The sequence below is a fragment of the Rhineura floridana genome, chromosome 12 (genome assembly GCF_030035675.1).
Source record: "Rhineura floridana isolate rRhiFlo1 chromosome 12, rRhiFlo1.hap2, whole genome shotgun sequence".
Taxonomy (NCBI): Eukaryota; Metazoa; Chordata; class Lepidosauria; order Squamata; family Rhineuridae; genus Rhineura; species Rhineura floridana.
In genome coordinates, this window is record NC_084491.1 from 36,432,694 (window position 1) to 36,458,611 (window position 25,918).

The 25,918-nt window shown below is 45.6% G+C and overlaps 1 protein-coding gene across 1 annotated transcript; it reads right to left on the bottom strand.

Annotated features, from left to right (window-relative positions):
• Positions 1–24,818, bottom strand: B3GAT1 (beta-1,3-glucuronyltransferase 1). The gene is made up of 4 exons (XM_061592604.1): positions 24,513–24,818; positions 18,151–18,659; positions 5,803–6,099; positions 1–87 (listed from the first exon to the last, which is right to left on the bottom strand). Exons 1-4 carry the CDS (start codon positions 24,697–24,699, stop codon positions 1–3), a joined length of 1,080 nt encoding a protein of 359 aa, XP_061448588.1. The 5' UTR covers positions 24,700–24,818.
• Between the last annotated feature and the right edge of the window lie 1,100 nt (positions 24,819–25,918).

A 25,918-nucleotide genomic window follows, 5' to 3' on the forward strand; every position in this document is an offset into this window, starting at 1 on the left:
TCAGATTTCCACATTTGGATCTGTGAAGCCTTTCTTCCCCTCATTCACTAGGACGGGTTTCTCTGTCCTTGTATGCCAGACGAGGATCTGCATGAGAAAGAGAGAGAAAACAAGCTGGAGTCTCTTTGTTATCTGAACATTATTAAACCAACAGCACAGCTAACCAAAAACCTCAGAGGCTAAAGAATGCATCACAAAGCCTTAGAGCAGGTTGGTGAAAAGCAGTATAGGGGTCTGTAACTTCTTGATGTGTTTAAAGTTGTTATGAACAGTACTGTAGTGGCAAATTTTGAAGTGCAGGGTCCCTTCATGATAGTCACACCCATCCCCCCCTTTTTTTGCTGCTGGGTTGAGAATGAGATCCTTTTTAATGCCTTCTCCCATAACAGCAGATGTCCCTAGGAACCAATCAGCATGAAAGGGGAAGTGTGTGTTAGTTACTGAGAAGGGTCTTCTCAGTGGCTGGCTCACTTCCTTTCACTCTGATTGGCACCAGTCAGCAGGAAAGGACAAGGAAGTATGTTAGAAGACTCTTCTCGGTGGCTAACAGACTCCCCTTTCATGCTGGTTGACTTCTAGGATGCTGGAGACACAGGGACCCTGCTGGGACCCTGCTCCTGAAAAAGTAAGGGGTCTAAGACCCTCTGAGACCCCAGATGACTACACCCCTGGTTATGAAATGTTGTTCCAGTAAGAAAGAGTTCATGGAATGCTAGGAGGAAGGATGATGTAAGGCTGACAAGTGGGAGGGTGTGTGTGAGTTTTGACAGAGTTAGACAGGGAATTGACTTGGAGGAGATAGGATTAGGGATTGTGAAGTGAATATCTAGGTAGAGGGGCTGGAGTCCTGCGGGAGGTTTTATTGTGGTTAGATGGGTAGGACAGGTAGGTAGAATAGGGACAGCAACATCTTACTCAATAATTACGAACATTTAACATCTTGTGATTTTAAAAAATTGTATTTGTTTTAAAATCTTGCATGTCAGCTTGGTCACGCATGTTACAAAATCAATTCTGTACCTGTACTTGTACCAATTACACTGACAGTCTACACCTGTGGTCACCTTTAGGGAGAAAGGTGGTGGGGCTGAAGTTTGGGATTCAGAGGCCATATCTGACCCAGGCTGAGGCAGACTTCCCGGGGGGGTTTCCTGATCCAGGCGTGGGGGATCGGGAGGTGAAATCCCAGAGACATAACAGGAACGTCACAGGCTCTTTTTCTTCTCCCTCTGCTTCTTCTGAACCAACAACACAGTGAAACAGAGCGTGGGCAGAAATGACCCATTTTATGGCGCCATGTCTCAAGGCATTACCTGATCCTTCAGAACACTTGTTGGCTGACCTCTTCTCTTGCCTCATCAACAGCCACAATCCTTGGGTTTTTCCGTCCTTTAACCACCCCATACTTTCTCTCTCAATGTGTATTTTGCTACATAGCTATCTTTCCAGCAGAGGTACGAGCCACTGTGAGAGGAGGAACGTACCCCTTTTGGACCCATTCCCTATGTAGGGTTGCCAAATTGCAGCCCAACAAGTCAGATGCACCTGCTCGTTGTGTTGTGGGGCCTGCCAGATCCTTGATAAATCCCCACCTGTTGCTTTTCCCCCCAGTTCCAGATGTGCAGCAAAAAAGGAAGGTAGCCTCTAAGGCAGCCTTTCCCAACCAGTGTGCCTCCAGATGTTGTTGGACCACAACTCCCATCTTTCCTGACCATTGGCAATGCTGGCTGACATTGGCAAATGAGTTGGAATGTTACGCCCGAGGAGAGGAATCTATTTCTGTATTATATAACACATCTCATACAGTGGGGCTGGGGAACCTCAGGGCCAGGGGCCAAATGTAGCCCTCCAGGCCTCGTTGCCTGGTCCTTGGAACTGTTGCCAGGCCACACTCCCTCTCTTTAGACCACATCACTCACGGGCCCTCCTTTGCACGTCAAGTGTTTCTGACTGGCTAGAATGCGTCATTGAACTCTGATCATGCCCCTTCCTTGTCTGGATGGAGGATAGAGGTGTGCTACCCCAGAAGGCTGCCCCAAAGGGAACACAGCCCTGGTGTGCATTATGCTTGCTCTATGCGTACGAACAGCAGATACGAGGTACCATTTTTTCCTTTCTGCCAAGCAGACTTCCTTGGCCCAAGCCCAGCAGTATTCCTCCCTAAACCAATGCCAGCGTCGAGTGACACCTTTGCAAAAGGTTCCTTCTTTCCTTGCTCTTCCTCTCTGCCGCCACCAGTGCCAACGGCATGGTCCTTTGGAGCGACACCCTCTGTTCCCCTTCAACACTTCCTTTGGATGCTCCTCACCTCAACGGCCTTGTTGCTATGACAATGAACTGCATGTTTAATCAATCCTGTTTCATGCTCAAAGCTGCCAGCCCCTTTTTTTTGCCTCACAAGAACAAAACCTGCCTGGGTGGAAATGAGAGCCCATTCTGCCGACAGAAGATGGAAGTCTTTCTGCTGGCCTGTGGGGCAGAACTCCCCACTTTCCCAGCTTTTGATATCTGGGACACAGGATTCCTCAACCCCTCCCAATTAAAATAGAAGGCACATGCCTCACTCTACAAGATGATGATGATGATGATGATGATGATGATATAATAATAATAATAATAATAATAATAATAATAATAATATCAATTGAATTTCTATCCCGCCCTTCCTCCCAAAGGAGTCCAGGGTAGCAAACATAAACAAAACAATCTAACAAAAAGAAAAGCATTGTATAAACAGTCAAAAACATTTGAAAGCACAATTATAGTAAACAACACTCCAAACCACAGCTTAACAACATTCTTTCATTGGTGATCTTCCAGTTGCCAGGAGCCATCCTCTTCAGCTATCAAATGCCTGGGTAAACAGGAATGTTTTCAAATTCCGTCTGAAAGTCAATAGCGATGGAGACAAACACCTCATTCCCCAAATGGGGAGCCACCACTGAAAAGGCCCTGTCATATGTGTACATAAATGTATATTATTTTCTGAATTGGCCTGCAGAACAGCGGACTGGCATCCCTCCTTGGAATTGCACCATAGAGTGTTTCATAACAGTGGCTTTTTGCCCCCAGTCGTGGAAGACACAGAAGTGGTCAATAGTAATGTATTTCTGGTCAGTAGTAATGTTTTGGGATTTCCCAACATTCATCCACTGCAGGATGAAATGAATAGGGAATCCAACATGTCCGTATTCCCTCGGAATAATGTCAATGCTCATATCCTATCAGAGAGCATTGTTCTTTATTTTATTTATACCCTGCCATTCAGCCAAAAAAAGGCTCTCAGACTGGCTCACAGAAAACATTTCTAAGATGATCCCTGTCCTCAGGCTCACTCTGAAAAGACAGGACACAGAAGGAAAAAGGAATGGGTGGGAGAAGGGAAAAGCAAGTTCTTAAAAGTTACAGCTGATGGTTACAGTGGGGTTCTTGCTCTGTCCCTTTTGATAAAGAGCAGTCCCTTCCCTGCAGTGCTGTCCAGGAGCAAAGCAGGTGATAATGTCAAGGCCAGAGGGACAGAGCAGCTTCTGCCACACAAAGATCTGCCAACTGTGGTTCTCTTCATTTCTAATTTTTTTCAAATCTTAAATTTGGTTCTCTACATTTCTGCAGCAATCTGTGATTTAAAAAAAAATCCTCATGAAAATTCACAATTTTAGTGCAAATTTCTTCTGATAAACACATTTGTAGGCATTTTTGACAAAGGTATATATTTTTGCAAGCCATTTTTTGTCATCAAATGCATTTTTGCATGTTATTCATGTATATTCATTTTTAGGCACACCTCCCCCAATGTATGCATGTTTGCAAATATTGTTTAGTTGACAAGCTGCATCACAAAACTGTAATAAATGCAAAGTTTTAAGGATGGCTGTGTTTCGGTTCTCATATTGTTTTGGAAAGTGCAAATTTTTGTTGAAATGTGAATCAAAATTCTTGCCCACCCCTAATCAGCAATTTTCAAATTAGGGGAAAAAGTTGGAGAACCACTGGTGTAGATGCGACCATAGTCCTGTTTATACCCCAGGATTCCATAGGAGCACTTTTTGCCATGTTTTGCCAGGCACTGGAGGTAGGATTCAGCTGCCTGATAATGGATGTTTTCATATTTTATTTTATCTTAGTTTATTTTATTTTAGACCAAGGTCATCTAATGGAGAGAGAAAGTTTTTGGGAAATATTCAACACCAGCGTGTTTCTGAGAAGAGCTTTAGGGTGCAACTTCAGGTCTAGAGCACACAATGGGAAGTCTTGGGACCATAGGAAGCAGTCTTATACAGACTCAGACCGTTGTCTACGCAGTCTAGCAGTGGTGATCCAGGTTTATGGGGACATTCCTAGCCCTAACTGGACGATGCCAGGGTGTGAACTTGGGACCTTCTGCGTGCAAAGCATAAGCTCTGCCACTGACCTACAGTCCTTTCCCTAAAAATAAAGTAATATGCCAGCAGGGGTGTAGTGGTCCAGGGTCTCGGGGGAAGGCTTAGATCCCTTACTTTTTTGGGAGTAAAAAAAGTAGCAGCAGCGTCCCTATGTCTCCAGCGTCCTATGAGCCAATCAGCATGAAAGGGGAGTGAGTTAGCCACTGAGAAGACTCCTCTCATTAGCTAATGCACTCCTCTTGCATGTTGATTGGCTCCTATGGACATCTGTTTTTCTGGGAGAAGGTGCACTTGGGAAGGACTGAGAAGTGTGGAGATGATGATGGAGAGCAAGCAAGTAAATAACGGGATGTGGCTATGGGGGACGTGGCGTGGCTACATGGTTACATGGTTCCTTGTCCTTTCCTGCTGATTGGAGCCAATCAGAGTGAAAGGAGGTGAGCCTGCCACTGAGGACTTCTCGTTAGCTAACACACTCCTCTTCCATGTTGATTGGCTCCTATGGACATCTGTTCTTCTGGGAGAAGGTGCACTTGGGAAGGACTGAGAAGTGTGGAGGTGACGACGGACAGCAAGCAAGTAAATAACGGGATGTGGCTATGAGGGGGTGTGGCGTGGCTATCATGAAGGGACGCTGCAATTCTGAACTTCTGGTCCCAGGCTATGGTCTGAAGGCACATGAGGCCAGCACCCTGATGAAATTAAGTAGGGCAAGTCTGGTCAGTGCCTGGATGGGAGACCACCTGGGAACCATATGAAAGCCGCCTTGGGTTTCTAGCATGAAAAGAAAGGCAGGGTATCAATCAATCAATCAATGAGCTTGTCACCACACTACTGTATGCCAGTTCTCATGGTTCTGAAATTAAGGGATGATTTAAATAGGAATGCAGGAAGCTGCCTTGTACTAAATCAAACCCTCAGTCCATCAAGCTCAGTATTGTCTCCATTCTGCTTCCTGGGGTTTGAGACAGGACATTCCCAGCCCTACCTGCAGATGCTATGGGGGACTGAAACTGGGATCTGATGATCCCAGAGAACAATGCATGTTCTCTGCCAGCAAGGTGCAGCCCTTGCCTGTGGCGATGGCTTCTTAGGCCTTTTTGCTTCCACTGCAGAAAATATAAGCTATTGCCCAGTTTACAGGTTAAAAATGGAATAAAAAAGGCTGGTCTCTTCAGCTTTTCTGGAAATTGCAAAGGCATCCCAGTCTCCTCAGCATTTGATTACCTTTCTGTGACCTTGGGGGACATCTGCAAGAGGATCAGGGACCACTGGCGGTCCCCAGACCAGAGCTGAAGAGCCACTGGTGTGAGCCCCCTGAACCTGAACCACAAGTGTGGGCTAGTTTGTTTTTGCCAGAGAAGATCTCGCATAAATAAGCCCATCTGTCTTGACTGTAGAATATCAGAAAGGAACATACCTTAGTGCAATTGGCAGCTTTTGGCTCAAGGTCATTCAGGGTCACCAGCTCCCGGAGCAGGCTGCTCTCCTGATAGCCACCCTTCACCCCACGGAGTTTGAAGTAAGCCTGAGGTCGCTGGAGGATGAGCCTGAGGTTCACGGCAAAGCCCGCCATGTCAATGGCAAAAGGCCGGTGAGGGTCAAAGACAGTCTTCCAGCCGTAGACCTTCCCAGCAGCATTCACTTTGGGTGACTCGTAGCGCAAGCCCCCCACGAAGGCCACAGGCCACACCGACACTTTTCTGGTAGTCCGCATCTGGAAACGAGGAGAGAGCGAGAGCGAGAGCGCAGCAGAGTCAGAGGGCCTCTCGAGAAATGGCATATATCCATTCTGCTGTCTGAAGTGGTACAGTCTGCTCTACCACTTCAGGGCTGTACCAACTCATTCCCACTTCATTTTGTTGCCAATGCAGAAGAGGCCATACATTTTTAGTGCTCATCCCCCAGTCAGCACAAAGGTTAAATAAATGTAACTGATTTTACTTCTCTTTATTCATTATTTTATGTGCCTCCCATTTCTCCTTCTTTTGTACCTCTCTCTCTCTCTCTCTCTCTCTCTCACACACACACACACACACACACAGACACGGACACCATTGTCTAAATTAGCTCTCAAAGCCCTTGGGAAAAGGACATGTCTTTTGCTTATACTGCTATGAAAAGCATCAAGGGTACAGAGGGTGCTAGATACATAATGAAGTGCTATATAAACAATGGGCAGTATTCACTGCTAGTCCTGCTCAGGGTAGACCCATCGAAGTTATTGGACATGAATAACATCAGTTCATTAATTTCATCTGCTCTGAGTAGGATTTAGCTGAATATAATCCAAAAGGGCTGGAGAGAGAGAGAGAGAATTAAAGGAGCAGCATCGGAAATGGGCCCCATTCCAATCCAGACTTGGAGCTAGAGGGGACCTCCATTCACGTGTGAAACTGCTGGACTCTTCCTCCAGGATGTGCCAAAAAGTGCCAGGTTCCCCTTCATGGCTCCAGCATCAGAACTCCAACCTTCTGCTCCGGAAGGTTCTGCTCCCAGGCCATACCCAGCTACCAGGATTTTATTTCAAGAGTTGGCAACCCTACCGGTGGTATTTGTGTGTTCATTATAAAAGTTCTTCTCCATGTATGCAAAGATGCATCTATTTATTTATTTATTTCATATATTTATGTGCCACTGAATATATATGTGTGTGTTTTACAAAAAAAAAATGCAGCAGCTATGGTTATAATTCATAGTTTTTTCTCAACTTCAAACATTTTCCATGTAACAAGAAAGTCGCACCATTGCAACCAAGAGACATACCCTGTTAAACGCCATCCCCCTGACACATGCATGCCTCGTACGCAAAGAGATGTAGACAAAAATAAAGTACTATATATATATCACACGAGTGGAGGCTGGTCTATTAGGGCAAATGGGACACTGCCCCACTAACCTCAGTCTGCCCCTACCTGCCTGCCTTCTTACAACCAGCCCAAGGGTTGGCACTGTTTCCTCTCCCTTGTTCTCAGGGACGCCTCTTGTAGAAATAAGCAGGGAGGAGGAGGGGGGACAAAACTGGAATTAGTTGCCTCTGCCTGTCATTGGCTGTGGCTTCATCTACTGTTGGGCTCCCTGCTCTTCCGTCCTACCAGTCCCAATGGGCACTGGCCACTGTTGTAACACACACACACACACACACCAAACAATGAAAATGAAAAACTGTACTACCAGATAAAACAATACAACCCTCAAAGCACAACAACATAGCAGCCCCATTTGAAAACATTATTCAGAGTCAGGGATCCCTTCCCTCTTCCCTCTTGCCATGGCACATCCTGACTCACCATACGCAGCACTCACCCCCACTAACACACCAAACATCAAACCCAGAATCTGTCTTACATCTACTCCCAAATAAGTTCCCTACTACATAAATACAAATCATGCAGTGCCCACTACTCATCTGGTGTCCCTCATGCCGTTCTACTCCCATACCTTGCACTCACTTACCAATACACACAAATACACCATCACCCAATATCTCCTCCTCAATTGCCAAAGTCCCTGCATTTGGAAAGGTAGCAGGTTGGGCTAGTCAGTCAGTCAGTCTTTATTTACAGTCTTAGACCCATACATAAAAGAAAAATAGCATTGGAATACATGTTAAAAGCACAAATTAAATATGAGAATAAACAATTCGTTTCTGCTGGGCTGCATAAATGAACTTAGCAACTTGGAAGGTAATTTCTTTATCGGAGCCCAAGAGTAAATAGGCAACAGACGCTTCAGGGGACTTGTTGGAGATCTTTAACAATAGTTCCTTAAGATATTTAGAACGGAGTTGAGAATACATAGGACAATAGAAAAGGCTATGAGAAAGGGTTTCTATATCTGAGCCACATGGGCATACACGCTGTTCATAGGGGATCCCCTTGAATCTCCCTTCCAAAATCGCAGAGTGCAGGGAATTGAATCTTGCTTTAGAAAAAACTAAACGGAATTTGGGAATCGTAAGATGATCTAAATACGTACTTATCTTTTCTGGGGAAAGATTAATATTCAAATATAGTGGGGAACATCTTTTAGACGCTAGGGAAATTGATGTCTGATAATCAATATCCTTGATTCTTGATCGTAACATTGCTAGTATGACCTTTGGTGAATAGGATATTAAATAATCTCTCGAGAGACCCGTTTGTAGTAGTTTCGCTTCCAATTTGAGGTTCCATTTAGAGGGCCAATTATCATTCCAGAGCAGGGATGTCAGGCCAGATGAAGAGTCAGTCGAAATTTTGACCCAGTATTTAACGGTTGTCAGCCAAGCCTGGGATTCCATTGACAGGAGTCCACATTCTAATCTCAGTGCCGCCGCAGGCACGCATCTGGGGACACCTAACAAACGTCTAAGGAAGGAGGAAAGGATGGTTTCAATTTGAGAAGCCCAAGAATGTATCCAAATTGGGACTCCGTATAAAATTTGTGGAATAAGTTTATTTTTAAATACCTGTATGATCGCAGGGATAAATTGTCCTCCTTTAAAATAGAAAAATCGGATCAGGCTATTTAGAGAGTTCTTTATTCGTCTTATCATTATTTTTAAGTGGAAGGACCAATTCAGTGAAAAGTGGAAATTGATTCCCAGGTATTTATAATAATTGACTTGTTCTATGGGGTGGTTATTCACTATCCAGTTCATGGAACTTACTCGCTTAGAAAAAACTAAATTTTTTGTTTTATCGAAATTGATGTTTAAATGATTCTCAGTACAATAAGACATAAAAGCCCTTAAGGTGCGCTTTAAGCCGACTTTTGATAGTGAGAGAATCATGGCGTCATCGGCATAAAGTAAAAGAGGACATCTCTCTGGGAGCCCAGGGTTCAAATCTCTACTGAGCCAGAAGTAAACTGGGTGATCTTGGGCCAGGCACTCTCTACCTCAGCCTAGCCTGCCTCACAGGGTTGTTGTGAGGATAAAATGAGGAAGGTGAGAAACTCTCAGGAGGAAAAGTGGGATATAAATGTCATCATCACCATCTTTTAACCTAAGCCCCTGATGGGCTAGTTGTGTACATGCATGGAAGGGTTGTTGGGTTTTGTTGTTTTTTCCAAGGGGCACCAGTCAAACATGCCCTCTGCCATCTTCAGACAGAAGTGGTACAGGTCCACCAGGGGTGTGCCGTGCAAGGATCCAAATGAGTAAATCGGCTAAGAGTCTCATTATCGATGCCCCTTATTGAGTCATGTCCAAGTACTGACACAGGTCAACAAAGAGCTGCACAGAACCGACCTGGAAATTGTTCCCAATGAAAAGTGGGAAGGGCATTGGCGTTAAGTTGTAGCATTTCAAATGCCCCAAAGAGCTTCTGTAGAATTCTCCGTGGCCTCTAAAAAATGGCTGCCTGTTCTTTATTCCACCCAGAGGGCCACAGGTGGGAGCCCTCTCTCCACCGAAGCTGCTGCTGCTGCTTCCTTGCTTCTTGGTGAGGCTCTCTTAGAACTCTCAGCATGTCTCTCATCACTGCTAATTACTGCACAAGAGCCTGGAGGAATCCAAGGCGCTTGCCCTCGTGCATTATACACTTGCTAGAAGCTGTCACCACCCACAGGGGTGCAGAAGGGGAGTAGAACACACAAACACACACCAATGAAAGGTTTTCTCAGCAGCAGGCCCTGCTGGCTTCCTCCAGTCCTCCCCTCGCTGCAGTCGAGCTTTTGCAGGAGGGGAGATGGGGGGTCCAGAAAGCACGCCTTGGCAAAGGGTCTCCAACTTGGCCTTCCTCGTTCAAGAGCATCCATTGGCAGGGATGGAAAAAAAACAAACAGAACCGAAGGATCCTGCCCAAAAAGGGGTTGGTTGGTTTCTGTATCACCCTGTGCAGTTTATAAATTATCACCTGCATCCTGGATCATATTATTTTCTCCCCTCCATGAATCCACATTAGGGATGGGCCTGTCGTTTGGTTCTCTCACTTTCTCATTTTTCCAATCTTAAATTCAGTTCTCCACATTTCTGCAGCAATTTGAGGCTTTTTTAAAAAAAATCCTCATGAAAATTTTCCAGCATTTAAGTGTGAATTTGTCCCGATAAACACATTTTTGTAGACGGTTTTGACTAATGTACACATTTTTGTGAGCCATTTCTAATCATATAATGCATTTTTGCATGTTATTTTCACTTATATTTTCCTTTTTTATGCACATTTTCCCTTAACATATGCATTTTTGTAAATATTGTGTGGTTGGTGAACTGCATTACAAAATTTGACGTGTGAATTTTGAAGGATGGCTGAGTTTCGGTTCTGATGTTGTTTCAGAAAGTGTGAATTTGATATATTCCGCTTGGAATGTGAACTGAATCGAAATTCTTGCTCATGCCTAGTCCACATCCAGCACACCCCTTTTGCCATGCCCTTTAAAAGCCTTTGCCAACCTGGTGTTGTTGGACAACTCCCATCAGCCCCAGCTAGTTCAACAACATCTGGAGGGCGCTAGGTAGGTGAAGGCTGCCTAAAGCACATGCTGCTTTGCTTTTCTTCTCCTATTACCATCCCCTCCTAATGCAGCTCTATTTGCTGCAACCCTGTGCCCTTTCAACTCCATTGCAGTGTTGCCCTGAGCTGTCTCTCTTAAGGCTCATCCAGGTGACTTATTTATCAAGCATTCATCTTCATTTGTTGCCTGCACAAAACTTACATGGAAGTTAGGCTATGTCTGGTCTTTGTTGAATGCTGTTCTGATTTGCTTGCAGGGTGGTTAGACCCCAATGATTGTGGGTTCTGATTTGTTCCCCACTTCTGTCAGTGCAGATCAGGTCATACATTCTCTCTCTCTCTCTCTCTCTCTCTCTCTAGCTCTCCTTTTTTTATGTTGGCCTCCCACTTCTCCATCTATTGTCTATATACACACATACCGTCTAAAATTAGATCAGAAACCCCTTGGGGAAAGGACATGTGTATTGTTTATGCTACTGTAAAGCATCATGCGTGCAGATGGTGCTAGATAAATAATGAAGTGCTATATAAACAATAGTATTAACCCTAGAACCCAAAAGTACTGGAAAGAGAAAGTAAGAGGTACAAAGGATGAAGATTGTAAATGGGCTGATCCAGGGTTGACCTTTCAAATGGTGTTGAATTTTGAAGCAGAGGAGCTTATAATGGCAGTCCCCATTGCCTTTGCCCCAAGAGAGCCCCAAAACGCACGAAACGCTGACATGCATACCAAAGAGCAGAAGTATTTTGCATAATACCCAATATATCAGGATCAGCATGACTACAATCCTGTGCATGAATTCCTGGGAGAAAGCTCCATTGAACTCACTGGTGCTTGCTCTTGACTGCAGAGGTTCAAGTTGTAAAACGCACTCAGCTTCAGCAAAAGATCTTCAGCCAACTGAAATGCAACCGTTAGCTTTTAATTAGAAATGCACATTTAAAGAACATGGCACCCTCCAAAAAATCCTGAGAACTGCAGTTAACCCCTCACAGACCTATGAGGAGAGAATGAAAGAACTGGGCATGTTTAGCTTGGAGAAGAGAAGATGGAGGGGAGATATGATAGCACTCTTCAAGTACATGAAAGGTTGTCACACAGAGGAGGGCCGGGATCTCTTCTCGATGGTCCCAGAGTGCAGGACACGGAATAATGGGCTCAAGTTGCAGGAAGCCAGATTTCAACTGAACATCAGGAAAACCTTCCTAACTGTAAAAGCCATACGACAATGGAACCAATTACCTAGAGAGGTAGTGGGCTCTCCGACACTGGAGGCCTTCAAGAGGCAGCTGGACAGCCATCTGTCGGGAATGCTTTGATTTGGATCCCTGCATTGAGCAGGGGGTTGGACTTGATGGCCTTATAGGCCACTTCCAAGTCTACTATTCTATGATACTATGACCTACAATTGCAGCACCCTTAACAAATGACAGTTTTCAGGATTCAGTGGGGCATTTAATGTGCTTTAAATGTATGGTGTGGTGCGTAGGTGGGGGGGGAGGGATTAAGAGCTAGTTTTGTGCAGAGAAGTATATCTGCGCTGTACAATGTTACTGTACTTTAGCTTTGTTGCTGCTGATTCCCCCTCCCTTATTTTTCTTAATGCTATTGGTGCTAAATATGTATATGTTTTATAGTTGCACCTGAGAAGAGTAGATAATAACTTACATTATTAGATGCTTGTATTTTGCAGGTGTTGACTCGTGTAGTTTATTGCTGGGCTGACATTGTGAATAATTTGACACTGCTGCTCATTATGTATTGCTCATTATGTATTATGTACTATAATGTATTATCTAGTATTATTCATTATGTATTATTATGCATTGTATTTATTAGGGCTGTGCACAGCCCCTCTGATCAGATTTGGGGCCTGATCCAGATTATCAGAAAGACCCTGGTCTGACCTGGCATGATCCAGGGCTGACCCGACCCAGATCTGGGCTCTAAACCAAACTGGGGGCTTTGCACAGCCTTTAATTAGGGTTTGAAAATGGAAATGGACTGCTTTCAAGTCGATCCCGACTTATGGTGACCTTATGAATAGGGTTTTCATGGTAAGCGGTATTCAGAGGGGGTTTACCACTGCCTCTCTAATTAAACATCTGGTTGGAAGTGGAAAGAAAGAGATCCACTCAGGCTGCCTGCCTGGCGTCTCCTTCTCCCTTCCTCACCTTCTGACTGCCCCCCTTGACAGCCCTGGATCGCTCTGCGGGGGCTAAATCTGAATCGTGGCAATCCAGGGCTACCTCAGCCTGCTCCGGTCAAATCGCAGGTTGACCTGCATTGGCTCAGTTTGGTTTGTGATCATGGATTCAGCCAGAGCCAGTGCACAGCCCTAGTATTTACAGTATATAATTTTTATTTTTTTGTCTTGTGTGATATTATGTTAAATATTTGCTTTACGTTGTTTATTGTGGTACTATGCCATAAAGTGCCCTGTGGCCTTTTGATGAAAGGCGGTATATAAACTTAAATAAATAAGTCAAGTCTCTTGCTTCCCTGGATGGAAGTCAGAGTTGTGTGGGTTGTGTAACCGTAGGAACCGCTGACTTTTGCATGGCTGGAATGTCACCTACTAGATAAAGTCATATCCATTGTTCTTCCCCCTTTTGCCTCTGACTCCACCCACCACTGGCATGGACCCCCAGAATATCGCCTAGGTTGAAATGCCGCCTTTTGGCTGAAAACGTTTCTCCCTTGTTTAAATGAAAGTAGACAATGGTCACGTCCACACCATACATTTGAAACACTCTTATACCACTGTAATAGTCACGGCTTCTTCCAAAGAATCCTGGGAACTGTAGTTTGTTACGGGTGCTGGGAATTGCAGCTCTCTGAGGGGTTTCCTAACAACTGTCAGCACCTTCAACAAACAACTGTTTCCAGGATTGTCTGGAGGAATCCATGGCCGTTAAAGTGGAATAAGTGTGCTGTAAATGTACGGTGTTGATGTGATAGGAAGCTATATTCTGCAACCAAAGATGCACTCTTTCGGTTTTCTGTGTTCTTGCATAACAGCAGGAGCCACACAGTCTTGAAGACACATGCATCACATTTTCAGGAGTTTTGCAAATGCGTCATAAAGACAGCTTGACCTGCAAGCTGGAATAACCTGGAGGGACTCCTGTTTATTTGGGTTGTGTGAGCTAGTTATCATTTCTGTTTTCTTACCACTAAGTCTAAGATTGGTTCCTGGCCAGTTACAAACCTATCTGTCAGCTTCTTTTTTCATCTCCTTCTGCAATTTTCAGTCTGTCGACTGGTCTTTGCCAATTTATTTAGCTCGGACTCCACGCTCAGGCAATGGGCAATGTTTAATTTGCCTGCGTTTAAATTAATTAGCATTATGATGTCGTCGAAAATTACTTCATTTGTAAATCCTCCGGGGAAGGAGTGTGTCATTTCTCTGTTCTGTAAAAACTCCTACGCACTGCTGGCAATGAATCAGAATTAATACCCTTTCGCTGCAGGAGGATGCAGATGAGCAATGATTTGGGGTTGCGGGGAGTGGGGGTGGCGCTTGCCTCCCAGAAGTTTGTTTTTTAAGACAACCACCTTGCCCTTGATGCTACTCTCAAGGCCACAGTCAGTGTGAACGCATCATTTAGAATAAGTGAATGAGGAGAGTCCTCCTTCTCTGTGAGAGGTGGCAGTCCTAAGTGCAAGAAATCCAGTGTGGTGTAGCAGTTCACATGTTGAACTAGGACCTGGGAGACCCGGGTTCAACTCCCTACTTAGCCATGAAGCTCACTGGGTGACTTTGGGGGGGGCAGTCATAGGGTTGTTGTGGGGATAGAATGAGCATGGCAGATGGAGGTGTGTGTCCATGTATGACACCTTGAGCTCCTTGAAAGAAAGGAGAGACAAATATGTAGCAATAAACATACAAACACATGTGGCTCTTCCCAGAGGCCAAGTGCAGAGATGTGGGAGAATTCTGACAGAAAGAGAAATGTCCAGTGTCTGCGTATTCGTCCCATGCCCAGAACAGAAGTTAATCCAGCAAATACAGTCAGTATTCACTGTTGTTCCTACTTTCAGTCCACAAGTGATACATAATTGATTACATCTCCCACCCCACCTTGCAATATGCATTGTGTTTTCTTTGCACTGAAATGAATGGGGTGGAATAATGAAACAACAAGGTAGTTTATGTAATTAATTAGTTAAATTACAGATGTTACATAATTTCACCACAGTGGACAGTGAGACTAATAATATAGCTTTTGGCAGAAGACAAACTGCAGCAGAACAAAAACAGTGCTGCATGTGACAAATACAGGGTACAATGGAAAAGGTTGCCTTCCTACATTCATTGTCAAGTGGTCTACTCAAAACACCACCATTGCCTGTTATATTTTGCAGAGGGGTTAAGGAAGGGGTGGGCAACTTGTGGCCTTATAGGGCTGCATGTAACCCTTGGGCTAGTTTCAAATGCCCTCTACAAGCAATCAGTTCAGATCTCTAACAAGAACAATCTGCCCCTCCCCTGGAAGCCCACTGGGCTAGGAGAAAGAGAGAAAATAGAAGGGGGCAGCAGAGAAAGAGGATGGTCCCACCCACTCCTGGATTTGGCTATACACCCTTACAGATTGCCATTGAAGTAATGTGGCCCTCAGCAGAAAACAAAGATTGACTACCCCTAGGTAAAGGGAAATATGCAGAGCCTTATCGTAGGGATATCAAAACTAGCCCTTCCAAATCTATATAGTTGAGCTCTCCAATTTTTTAAAGAAAAAATTCTTCCTTGCTTCCTCTTACATCTTGAACTCTCTCCTAAAGCACTTCCCAGATGCTACCACTTTTCTTTGAGTGAACCCACAATCACCTTTTCCATGAAGTGATTGGCTTACCCCCTCAGTCCTCCCCACAATGATGCTTCTGTATGAGCCTGTCTGCCCTGATATTACGATCAGCGACGGAGGCCCTACTCTATGGCTTATCAATGAGAGATATTAGGCTGACGAGTACTACAGACAGGATCTTTCCAGTGGTGACTCCCCACAAATGGAATCACCTGCCCCCAGGAAATAGCGTGGCTCCATCTTTAGAAATGCTAAAGAAAAATCTTTAAAAACATTTTTATTCAAGCCCATTTTTTATTAATTGCCATGATGAGTGAATTGCCACTGCCAGCCAGACTAGACAATGGACCTCATAATTGATTGACTCTGCAGAAGGCAGATTCATATAGCCTATAGCCTATCATTTTTTGCTTATGCTACAGAAGCACCATGTAAAGGGACAGTTTAATAATAATATTGCTCTCTCATAGCAAACGCAGGGAGTCAGTGCCAACATGACAGGAGTCAAGTCTTGAGGGTCAAATTACATACGACACTCAATGCATTGCTGCTAATCACATCAGGATTTTTTGGTATATTTAATAGTAAGGTTGGTACTGGGGCCACATCATGCGTAGAGAGGAAACTTTGCCCTTCCCTCCCCAGCCACACCTTGCAAAAATTGCTCCCTGCGTATGCTGCAACACTTGGGCTCCATCTGCACTATACATTTAAAGCAGTTTCATACCACTTTAAATAGTCATGACTTCTCCCAAAGAACCCTGAGAATTACAGTTCATAAATGGTGCTGAAAGCTATTAGGAGACCCCTACTCCCCTCTCAGAACTACAGTTCCCAGAATTCCTTGGGGAGAGGGACTGATGGTTAAACCATTCTGAGAATTGCAGCTCTGTGAGGGGAAGAGGAGTTTCCTAATGACTCTCGGCACCCTTAACAAACTACAGTTCCCAGGATTCTTTGGAGGAAGCCATGACTGCTTAGAGTGGCATGATGCTGCTTTAAATGTATAGTACGGATGGGGCCTTACTAGTTCATCATAGCACAACTTATAAGCAACGTAAAGCTTGTTTGCAGGATCCATATGCTGTTATCACATTCCTGAACCACTTAGAAGAGGCCCTTAATCTGGACCAAAGAGAATCCCTCTACACAACACTAGCAGTCTAAAAATATGAGATACAGGACTGTGTTCCAATTTTTTATCAAGGCGTGAAACCTGTTTGATAAAAGAATCCTTATCCAGAGGGAAACATGGCCAGAAATGATGGGGCCACTGTGTGGTAGAGGGTCCAATGACCACAAATGAAAATGCAAAACCAGTGACTCTCCAGCCTCCCTTTTCCTAGGCAAGGAACACAGTATTTTCTTGTCAGTTACTCAGTATGTTTCCAATTCTTCTCCTCCCGCCTCTCCTCGCAAACTCATAAAGTGTTATTATGTAAAAATAATGCATAGCAGAATAGAACTAGACCCAAGCCTGTATTAAAATCCCAGACTTTAAAAGCTTAACTTCAGCCACCAATATCCAATCTAGACAATAAAGGCCATTTCATGCTTCAAGAAGTAAGGATGAACAAATCTGTCGATTCCGGTTTCCTTCAGTTTCTCATTCTTTCAATCTAAAATTCAGTTCTTCACATTCTACAGCAATTAAATTTAAAAAAATCCTCATGACAACTCATCAGCATTTTAGGGTGAATTTCTCCTAATAAACACACTCGTGCATTCAGTTTTGTCTAATAGATGCAGAGCATTGTTATTTTCACTAATATACACTTAGAGAAGAACTTAGATACAACCCATTCCCTCCAGAACATGGGCTGTCATACTTTGCACTGGCTGAACCCTCTGAGAATACACAGAGTGCAGCAGTACTCACTCACCTTCCATCTGTTCTGTACTGCAAGCATTAAATATGTCAGTCATGTGGTGGAGAGGGCCACTAAGGCCACGATCATACAATACCAATCCTGTTCCAGTTATACTGATTGCCTGAATGCTTCTGAGCCCAATTCGAAGTGCAGGGTTTGACCTATAAAGCCCTGTGGCTCAGGACTCCAATAGCTTCCGGAATGTCTCTCCTGATACAAACCTACCCAGACCCTTAGATCTTCTTCTGAGATCCTGAGAGGGCCTTTTCAGTTGTGGCTCCCCATCTGTGGAATGCGCTTCCCAGTGAAGTCCACCTGGCACCTCCATTGACATCGTTTCGGCACCAGCTAAAGACTTATCTTTTCCCCTAGGCATTTGAAAGACTGAGATGATGTTGTTTTGTATTAGTGTGCTGCCAAAGCTTTCTGTGGCTGCATGGGGCGGTTATTATTGTTCCATTAGTTGTTTTTATTTTGTGGTATATTTACCTTGCTTTTTAGCAATGGCTGCAAGTCACTTGGAGACCCTCAGGTTAACAAGCAAATAATAAATCTAATAAATAATAACAACCACAGAGAGGCCTCCCTTGAAGCTCAGGAGTAGCAATTAAACTTTCCAGGCCAGGCCACGCTCACTCCCCCTCAGCTTACCTCCTCAAAGAGTTCCAGGCTGTAAGTGTTATCATCATCTGCAAAGTAAACAATCCCAGGTTGGCTGTTGTTCTTATTAAACATCTCCCTCAGCCACCGCAGGGCCAGGTTTCTTTGCATTGTCCCCCGGGGGATCCGTGGGTCCCTCATGTCCCCCCTCAGCTTGTAGTTGCGTGGGGTCTCCACATTGAGATGAGTGTAGTTCAGCCCAGTGTCCCTCAAGAGCCGCGTGACGAGAGGGGTCCGCCGCTGGGAGTCCTCCACCAGGATCCAGTGCAAGTTCATCACATGCAAAAAAGTGTTGGCCAGCCTCGTCAGCTCTGCCTTTTGGACCGGCCGGCTGTAGGTGGGTGTGACAACGTGGATGGTGGGCAAGGCGTCCGACCAAGGAGGTGGGCGGGTGTAGACGTACTCTGTCCTAACCACCTCCACGATATCACGATCAGACAGGCAGTACTCCTTGGAGTCTAAGCCTTGGGAGAAGTCACGATGGGCGTCCCCACCGTCCTCTGTAGCAGTGTATGGGAAGGGAAAGGACAGAGAAGGAACAACAGGTCAGTCTTCCCAGAAAAAGCTGGTAAGGCAGCTCAAAAGCAAGAACCCCTCTTGGTGTGGACAGGGATGGGGTCAAGCGACACCGTAAACCAAGCCTTGGTTTAGTTGCCATGCTGCACTGACCCTAAAAAGCCCAGGGAGGAGCAAAGTGGCTCCAAGTCAGCATGTTTGCACATTTGCACTAAACCATGGTTTGGCTTAATAAGACCTGTGAATGTGGCCTGCCTCAGCTGAGGATAAGGATGGGGAAATAGGTCAGTTTTGGTTTCTCTCCATTGCTCATTTTTCTGGTCTTCAGTTCAGTTTGCCACATTTTCACGTTTGTGAATTTTTTTTGAAAAAAGAAGTCCTCATGAAAATCCATCAGCATTTTGTTGTGACTTTCTCTTAATATACACATTTTTGTAAAGCAATTTCCCCCAATAATAATGCATTTGTATGCTATTTTCAGTAATATATGCATTTATATGCACACTGCACCCCAGCATATGCATTTCTGGACACTTTACTTGGCTGGAGGGCTGCCTTGCAAAGTCTGGAGAAGTCTGGATTTCAAAGGAGGGCTGTGTTTCGGTTTGGGCATTGTTTCAGAGAGTGTGAGTCCAGAAAGTGTGCCTTTAAATGCAAACTGAATCAAATGTCTCCCCTTGCTATGTGCGAGCGACAGAGATCACAGGAAAAAAGAACGGGCAGTTTGGAAGACAGAGAGACGGCGGCAGAGAGCGAGAGAGCTGAGAGTTTCCAGTTGGGAGTTAGTGGAAGCTGGGAAGTGCAGCCAAAGGGGCTCTCCTGGGATCTGCATCACGGGAGGGCCTCCAGGTTGCCTCCACTTGTGACCTGCTTCCCTTTTTGTAAACCAAAGCAAAATGTTAGATGAGACACCGTAAGGCTCCAATGCTGTCTCCCATTCGAAGGAAGCGAAGCCTAGACTTCTTCCCCTGGAATTTCTCAGTAAACAGGGCAGTGGAGACTGTAGATTGAGTGTTTAACAATGTACACAAAACATGGTGGTGACTGTCAACTGTTTATGGATGCTCACATGCTGTCTCATTAGAGTCCCACAGCATCTGCTCTTACAGTGTATCCAGACTCCAGATTAAACCCACTGAACATCAGGATCCCTGAAAGGGGGACACAGTTCAACCTGTTGTGTCAGGCCCAGAGCCAGCAGGGGACTGGGTGGCTTGCTGTCCCGGGGCATCCTGTTGACACCCTTGTTGAATCATCCTTCCGTCTCAACAGAGATGCCTGGACATGGCAGCTGTTAGGGACTGGTGTGCTAGGGATGTCTAGAAAAGACTTCTCAGCATTGTTACCAAATTACATCGCCCGAGATTGTTTGGAGGAAGCCATGACAGTTTAAGTGACATAAAACCAATATATGTTTATAGTTCTCATATACTCACAAAGCACTGCCTGTTCTTAAAGGAACATCTCCTTTCTTACTGGTTTAAAACACTGATCAGGGAAGCTGGATGTTGGAATAAGAATACATTGTCTGTTTAGAATAGTAGGTTCCTTGTGGGTGGAATCCCATCTGTTTTTGTCCTTATGAAATATGAGAAGCACAACGTACACATATGGCACTGAGTAAGTACAATAACAACAGCACTGAGATTGCATAATAAGAGCCATGGCTGGGGGCTCCATGCTAGGGGGCAGTGGAATCCACTCCGGGGTTTTAGTCTGAACTTTCAAGGAGTTGTCCAAGGTGCTTCAGCTCTGTCCACCACAGCAATCCATGGTACAACTGATATAATGACAAGATCGTAGCTGTCCTGTGGTTGCAAGAAATTAGCTGACATGGTCACGACCCCATATATGAAGGTTATTTATAAAGGACTAAAAGACAAATCTGGTAATTTGTTAAAGGTCAGAAGTGTTTGATTTTTAAAAACAGCACTCAAAATACCGTTTACTCTTTCCAGTGTATACACCAGGAATGGCCAATGGTTTTATGGAGCCATTTTGATCAGCAGCCCAGTAGTCCAACCACATTTTAATCCAGATGTGGTGAAGCATTTTGTACATAGCTTCAGTCGTAAGGCAAATAACATTGTTCAGAAGTGCCCAGCTAGATCAGGCTAGCAGCCCATCCAGTCCAGCATTCTGTTCTCACAGTGGCCAATCAGATGCCCATGGAAAGCCTGCAAGCAGGACATGAGTGCAACAGCATTCTGCCTACTTGTGATTCTCAGCATCGGGAGTTCAGATGCATCCTGCTTCTGACAGTGGTGGTGGAATATAGCCATTAATCACTGTGGCTAGTAGCCATTGATAGCAGTCTCATCCATGGATTTGTCTAATCCTCCTTAAAAGCCATCCAATCCCCCTTTAAAGCCATTTGCTCAAATGTTCTGAGTCATCAGTTTCACATTCAATGTTACACCTTGTTTTGGGTTTTGTAGGTAAAAAACTCTGTTCATAGGGGTTTTGTGGTAAGAGATATTCAGAGGTGGTTTACCATTGCCTTCCTCTGAGTTTGGATGCATCTTAGTCTGGTGTCTCAGCTTTGACCATTCCGCCTTGGGTGCCCCTGCTAGGAGTCTAGCCTTTTGGTCTAGACTCCTGACGGCATTGCTCTCAGCTTCTTCAATAAGGTGTGCATCCTAGAGGGGGTTCACGACAGATGCGATTGGAGGTCACTGATTCATAAGGTTGCCATAAGTCGTAGTCAACTTGAAGGCACATACCAGCAACAACAACAGGTCAAAAGCAGCCTGCTCCCCTATGACCCTGCCAAGTCTTTAAGACAGATGATGCCCTCGAGATGTTGGACTCCAACTCCCATCATCCATGACTGTTGGCCTCATTGGAGCTGGAGTCCAAAACATCTGCAGGGCACCAGGCTCCAGAAAGCTTCCTTAGCTTATGCAAAACAAAAACAAAAACCTGTGTTTGAAAGAGATCCAAAATAATAGGGTTGTATCCAGCCCTATCTCCCCACCCCAAACTCACCTTCCCATGGCATTCCCTGTTTCAGAAAGATGAGAAAGAGGGCGAAGTACGAATATGAATAAAGCAGCTTTTGTCCTTCCGTAAAGTTTCCCTACCATTGATGTAGCCAAGTCATGAATAGCTTCACCTGCTTAATTTTTGCATGCCAGGCTACTGTTAAAGACAGAGGAGTGGGACCAACAGGAAAAAAATGGGGGGGGGGAAGCAGCTAGGCATGCAGTTGGCTCCTCCTATTGTGACCCTTCACAGCCTGTCCTTCACTGTCCTGCCTTCTGCCCCACTAGGCTCAAGGGGGACCAGCCGCCATTGCCCAGAGTAATGTGCGGCTCACAGAAGAAGGATCCCCACTACAGAGAACAGCAGAGATGGGGGATGCTGTAGTTAGGCTTGTGGTTGCCCCATTTTGTGTGAATGGGGCACTTGGGCAGCCACCTCTTATCCCAAGTTGCTTGCCAGTAAAATAAGCTGCCTGTCAGGCAGGGCACGGAGACAGGCCTTGGCTGGCTCATCATTTGTAGCTTCTTCATCTTTTGGTACCTGTGGCTATTGGAACTCCCCAGCTCCCCAAAAGCAAGGCATAGAGAGCTCACAGAATCCACTGCCCTGGGCCGGCTCTACCATTAGGCAGGATGAAACAACCTCCTCAGGTGGCAAGTGCTGGGGAGGCAGCAGTGGCAGCATCCTGGCTGTTCTCCCTGAGCACTCCAGTTGTTCTCCTTGGTTGGAGGACAGGTCTGCGTGTGCCACATGGCCTGCCCTGAACTAGCCTGCTGCCTGCGCTTAGGTGTGGCAGAAGGTGCTTTAAGAGTTGAAGGAAAACTGAACTGTCAGTCCAGTTGGCTTCTGTACATGGAATTGAGGGGGTGCCGTCTCATCCTTCGCCTCCTGCTGCAAAATACCTTGGGGGAATCCATGACTGTCTAAAGTGGAATAATCATGGAATAAATGTATGGTGTGAATGTGTCATAGTTGAATTTGCTCCTACAAGAGGCAGTGATGGCCACTTTAAGAAGATTAGACCATTGGAGGCTTTAAAATAGGATTAGACAAATGAAGGATAAGGCTGTCAGTGGCTGCTAGCCATGGTGGCTATGTTCTACTTCCAGGGTCGGAGGCTTCTGAAAACCAGCTGCTGGAAACTGCAGAAGGAAAAAGTACTCTTGCCCTCAGGTCCTGCTTGGGGGCTTCCCATGGGCATCTGGCTTGCCATGGTGAGCGCAGGTTGCTGGACTAGATGGGCCACTGGCCTGATCCAGCAGGCTCTTCTGATGTACTGATGCACCCCATCCCCACCACCTGAAGCTCCCTACCCTGGATGTAGATAATACTAAGTTAAATGGACAAACGGTCTGACCTGACATATAAGGCATATGCTTGTGTTCAATGAAACCTTTGTGTTTAGAGGGAGCACCCCTCTGACCACCTGATGTTTGGCACAAGGCACCAGGAACAAGGCATCCTCTTTCTGCTTTGTCTGTATCTAAATAGCTGCCAGGGCTGACCCAAAACATTTTAGTGCCTGAGGCAATGGAGAAGGTAGCACCTCCCCACATTCCATGTGCAAGAGCCGACCGGAATGGCAGTTGCATCTTACTGCAACACTGTTGATGGGACTGTGCCTCTGTTGTACCCGAGTGCAGCAGGCTAGCTTAAAGGACACAGGGCAGGCGCACATATAACGGTGATGTCCACTTCTTACCCCTCAGCTTCTGCTGCCTGAGGCAGCTGCCTCACTCTGCCTAACAGCAGGGCCAGCTCGGGCTGGCTGCTGCTGCTGCTGCTGCTGCTGTGCTAGATAGACCCTTGAATCTGATTCAGCAAAGCAATACGGATAGGCTACACAAATTCACAGAGGCCAAGTCTATCAATAGCTATTTGCAGTGGTGCAATTTGATAATTTTAGACTCTGGATTTAATGGTCTTACAGGGCAAATATTTTTAAATATTTTTAAAGTATAAGCTTCGCCAAAATGGCTTACAATTTATCATACTGAATAAATCACAACACGATTCTGAAACCACATAATATGCATTTTAAACACACAAAATATTACTAAAACCAGCATTAGAGGAACAAAATGCCCAGCACAACATGGTGAAAGGCACAATCAAAATGGTCCAACAAAGGTGGGCCTTAGAAACCCATTTAAAAATAGCAAGGGAAAGAGCCTAACTTCATATGGGGTTGCATTCCAGAGTTGTGGAGCCACCACTGAGGAGATCCTGTTCTGTGTCCCCACCATCCTTACAGTGTTAGTTGGTGGGCATCTCAGCAGGTAACTGTTTTATTTATCTGATTCTTCATCACATGTGGTTTCAGAGGTGGGGACTAGGGCCACATCCACACCATACATTTAAAGCATTTCAATAGTCATGGCTTCCCCCAAAGAATCCTGGGAACTGTAGCTTATCAAGCCTGCTGAGACTTGCCAGAAGATCCAAATTCCCTTCTCAGAACTACAATTCCTAGAGTTCCCTGGGAAGAAGGACTGATGGTTAAACCACTTTGGGAACTGGAGCTCTACCCGGGAAATAGGGTTCTCCTAACAAATCTCAGCAGCCTTCACAAATTACAGATCCCAGGATTCTTTGGGGGGAAGCCATGACTGTTCAAAGTGGTGTAACATTGCCTTGCATGTATACTGCAGATGGGGCCTAAGTAAAACCCGACTAACTCCAGGACCTTTTTGTCCTGCCACAGAACCCCAGAAGGACAATGTGTGATTGTGGACTGCCAGATGATGACAATGAGCAGGGTGATCATGGGAGAGATCATGGGGATGGCGGGGTGGCGGCGGTGGAGGCAAGAGGTGGGCACGGGTGGCATGGGCTGGTTGGTTTCTCCTCACCCTTGTGCACTGCAAGCAGAGGAGCAATGGTGCTCTGGTGCCAGACGGTGATTAGCAGCGTCCAGGGAAGAACTATCAGCACGATAGCCAGGATGTCTCGGCGTTTCGGCATCTCCAAGGCTGACGGGACCCACAGCTCCTCATTACCTGGCAGCGAAAACCCCAGAGACGGAACAGCAGAGGACATGGAGAACAGAGATAAACGGACGAGAAGGAACAAGGGCAGAGAGAGAGAGAGAAGAGGGGAGAGAGCGGCATAAGGCGGCGCGGCTCCTCAGTCTTACCAGTGCTCACAACCCACCCATTGCTCAAGCAGGTTTGCAGAAGCAGCGGCCGGAGGAGACACGCCTCCAGGGGATGTTGCAGGAGCCGCCGGTGAGGAGGGTTTCAGGGTCCCTTTCGGAAAGAGGCCTGCAATGCAAAGAGGAGAGGAATAGGCAGGAAGAAGTGCTTAAGGGATGGCTCCCCCCTTCCAAAAAAAAGTTTAACTTGGGTGTATACACTTTACATTTAAAGCACATGACTTTCCCCAAAGAATCCTGGGAACTGTAGTTTGTTAAGGGTGCTGGGGATTGTAAAAGGAAATTGTATGCCAGGTGAAGTGCCTCTAGGCACATGCAGAGTGCCTGAGTGGAGCCCAGGAATGGCGGGGACATTTCCTGTGAGCATGTACAGAGTGAATTTCCCATTAGCTGGCAAACAACTTTGATAAACATATCATAGAAGAGTGTCTTTGAGCAGAGGCAGAGTCCCATGTGAAGTGTAGCATCTTTCTTTTAAAACATATCCTATAGAGATCGGAGAAATGACAAACGCACTGGGCACATCCCCCCATACCCCTTTAGCTTTAAAACACTATTCTTTCACAAACTAACTCAAAGGAAGAAATTTTAGCCGAGCAAATAATATGCTGCCCACTTGACCTTTTGGGTCCCGCCTCTTGCTGATTTCAGTATCTTCACAGGGAAGAAGTTATAATGGAATATCCGTCTTTGCATCCCAGGCAAGCCTTCCTCAAGAAACCCTAGATCAGGTGTGGGGAACCTTTGACCCTCCGGAGGTTGCTGAACTACAACTCCCGTCATCGAGCCATGCTCGCTATGGCAGATGGAAGCTGTAGTTCAGCAACATCCACTGGGCCAAAGGTTCACCACACTTGCCCTAGTTCAACGGTCGCCATGCGGTGCCCTTCAGCTGCCGTTGGCCCCAGCCAGCGTGGCCTTATAATGCTGGGTCTGGTGGGAGTTGTAGTCCAAAACATCTGGAGGGCACCAGGTTGGGGAAGACTTCTCTAGATTGTCCCCTGGTTTCTGTTCTCAAGCAGGCTCCTTCCATCCCTTCTCCTCTAAGCATCCAAGGCTTGAGTATATTAAACTGCCAGAGGAGCTTAACTCTGATTCAACACG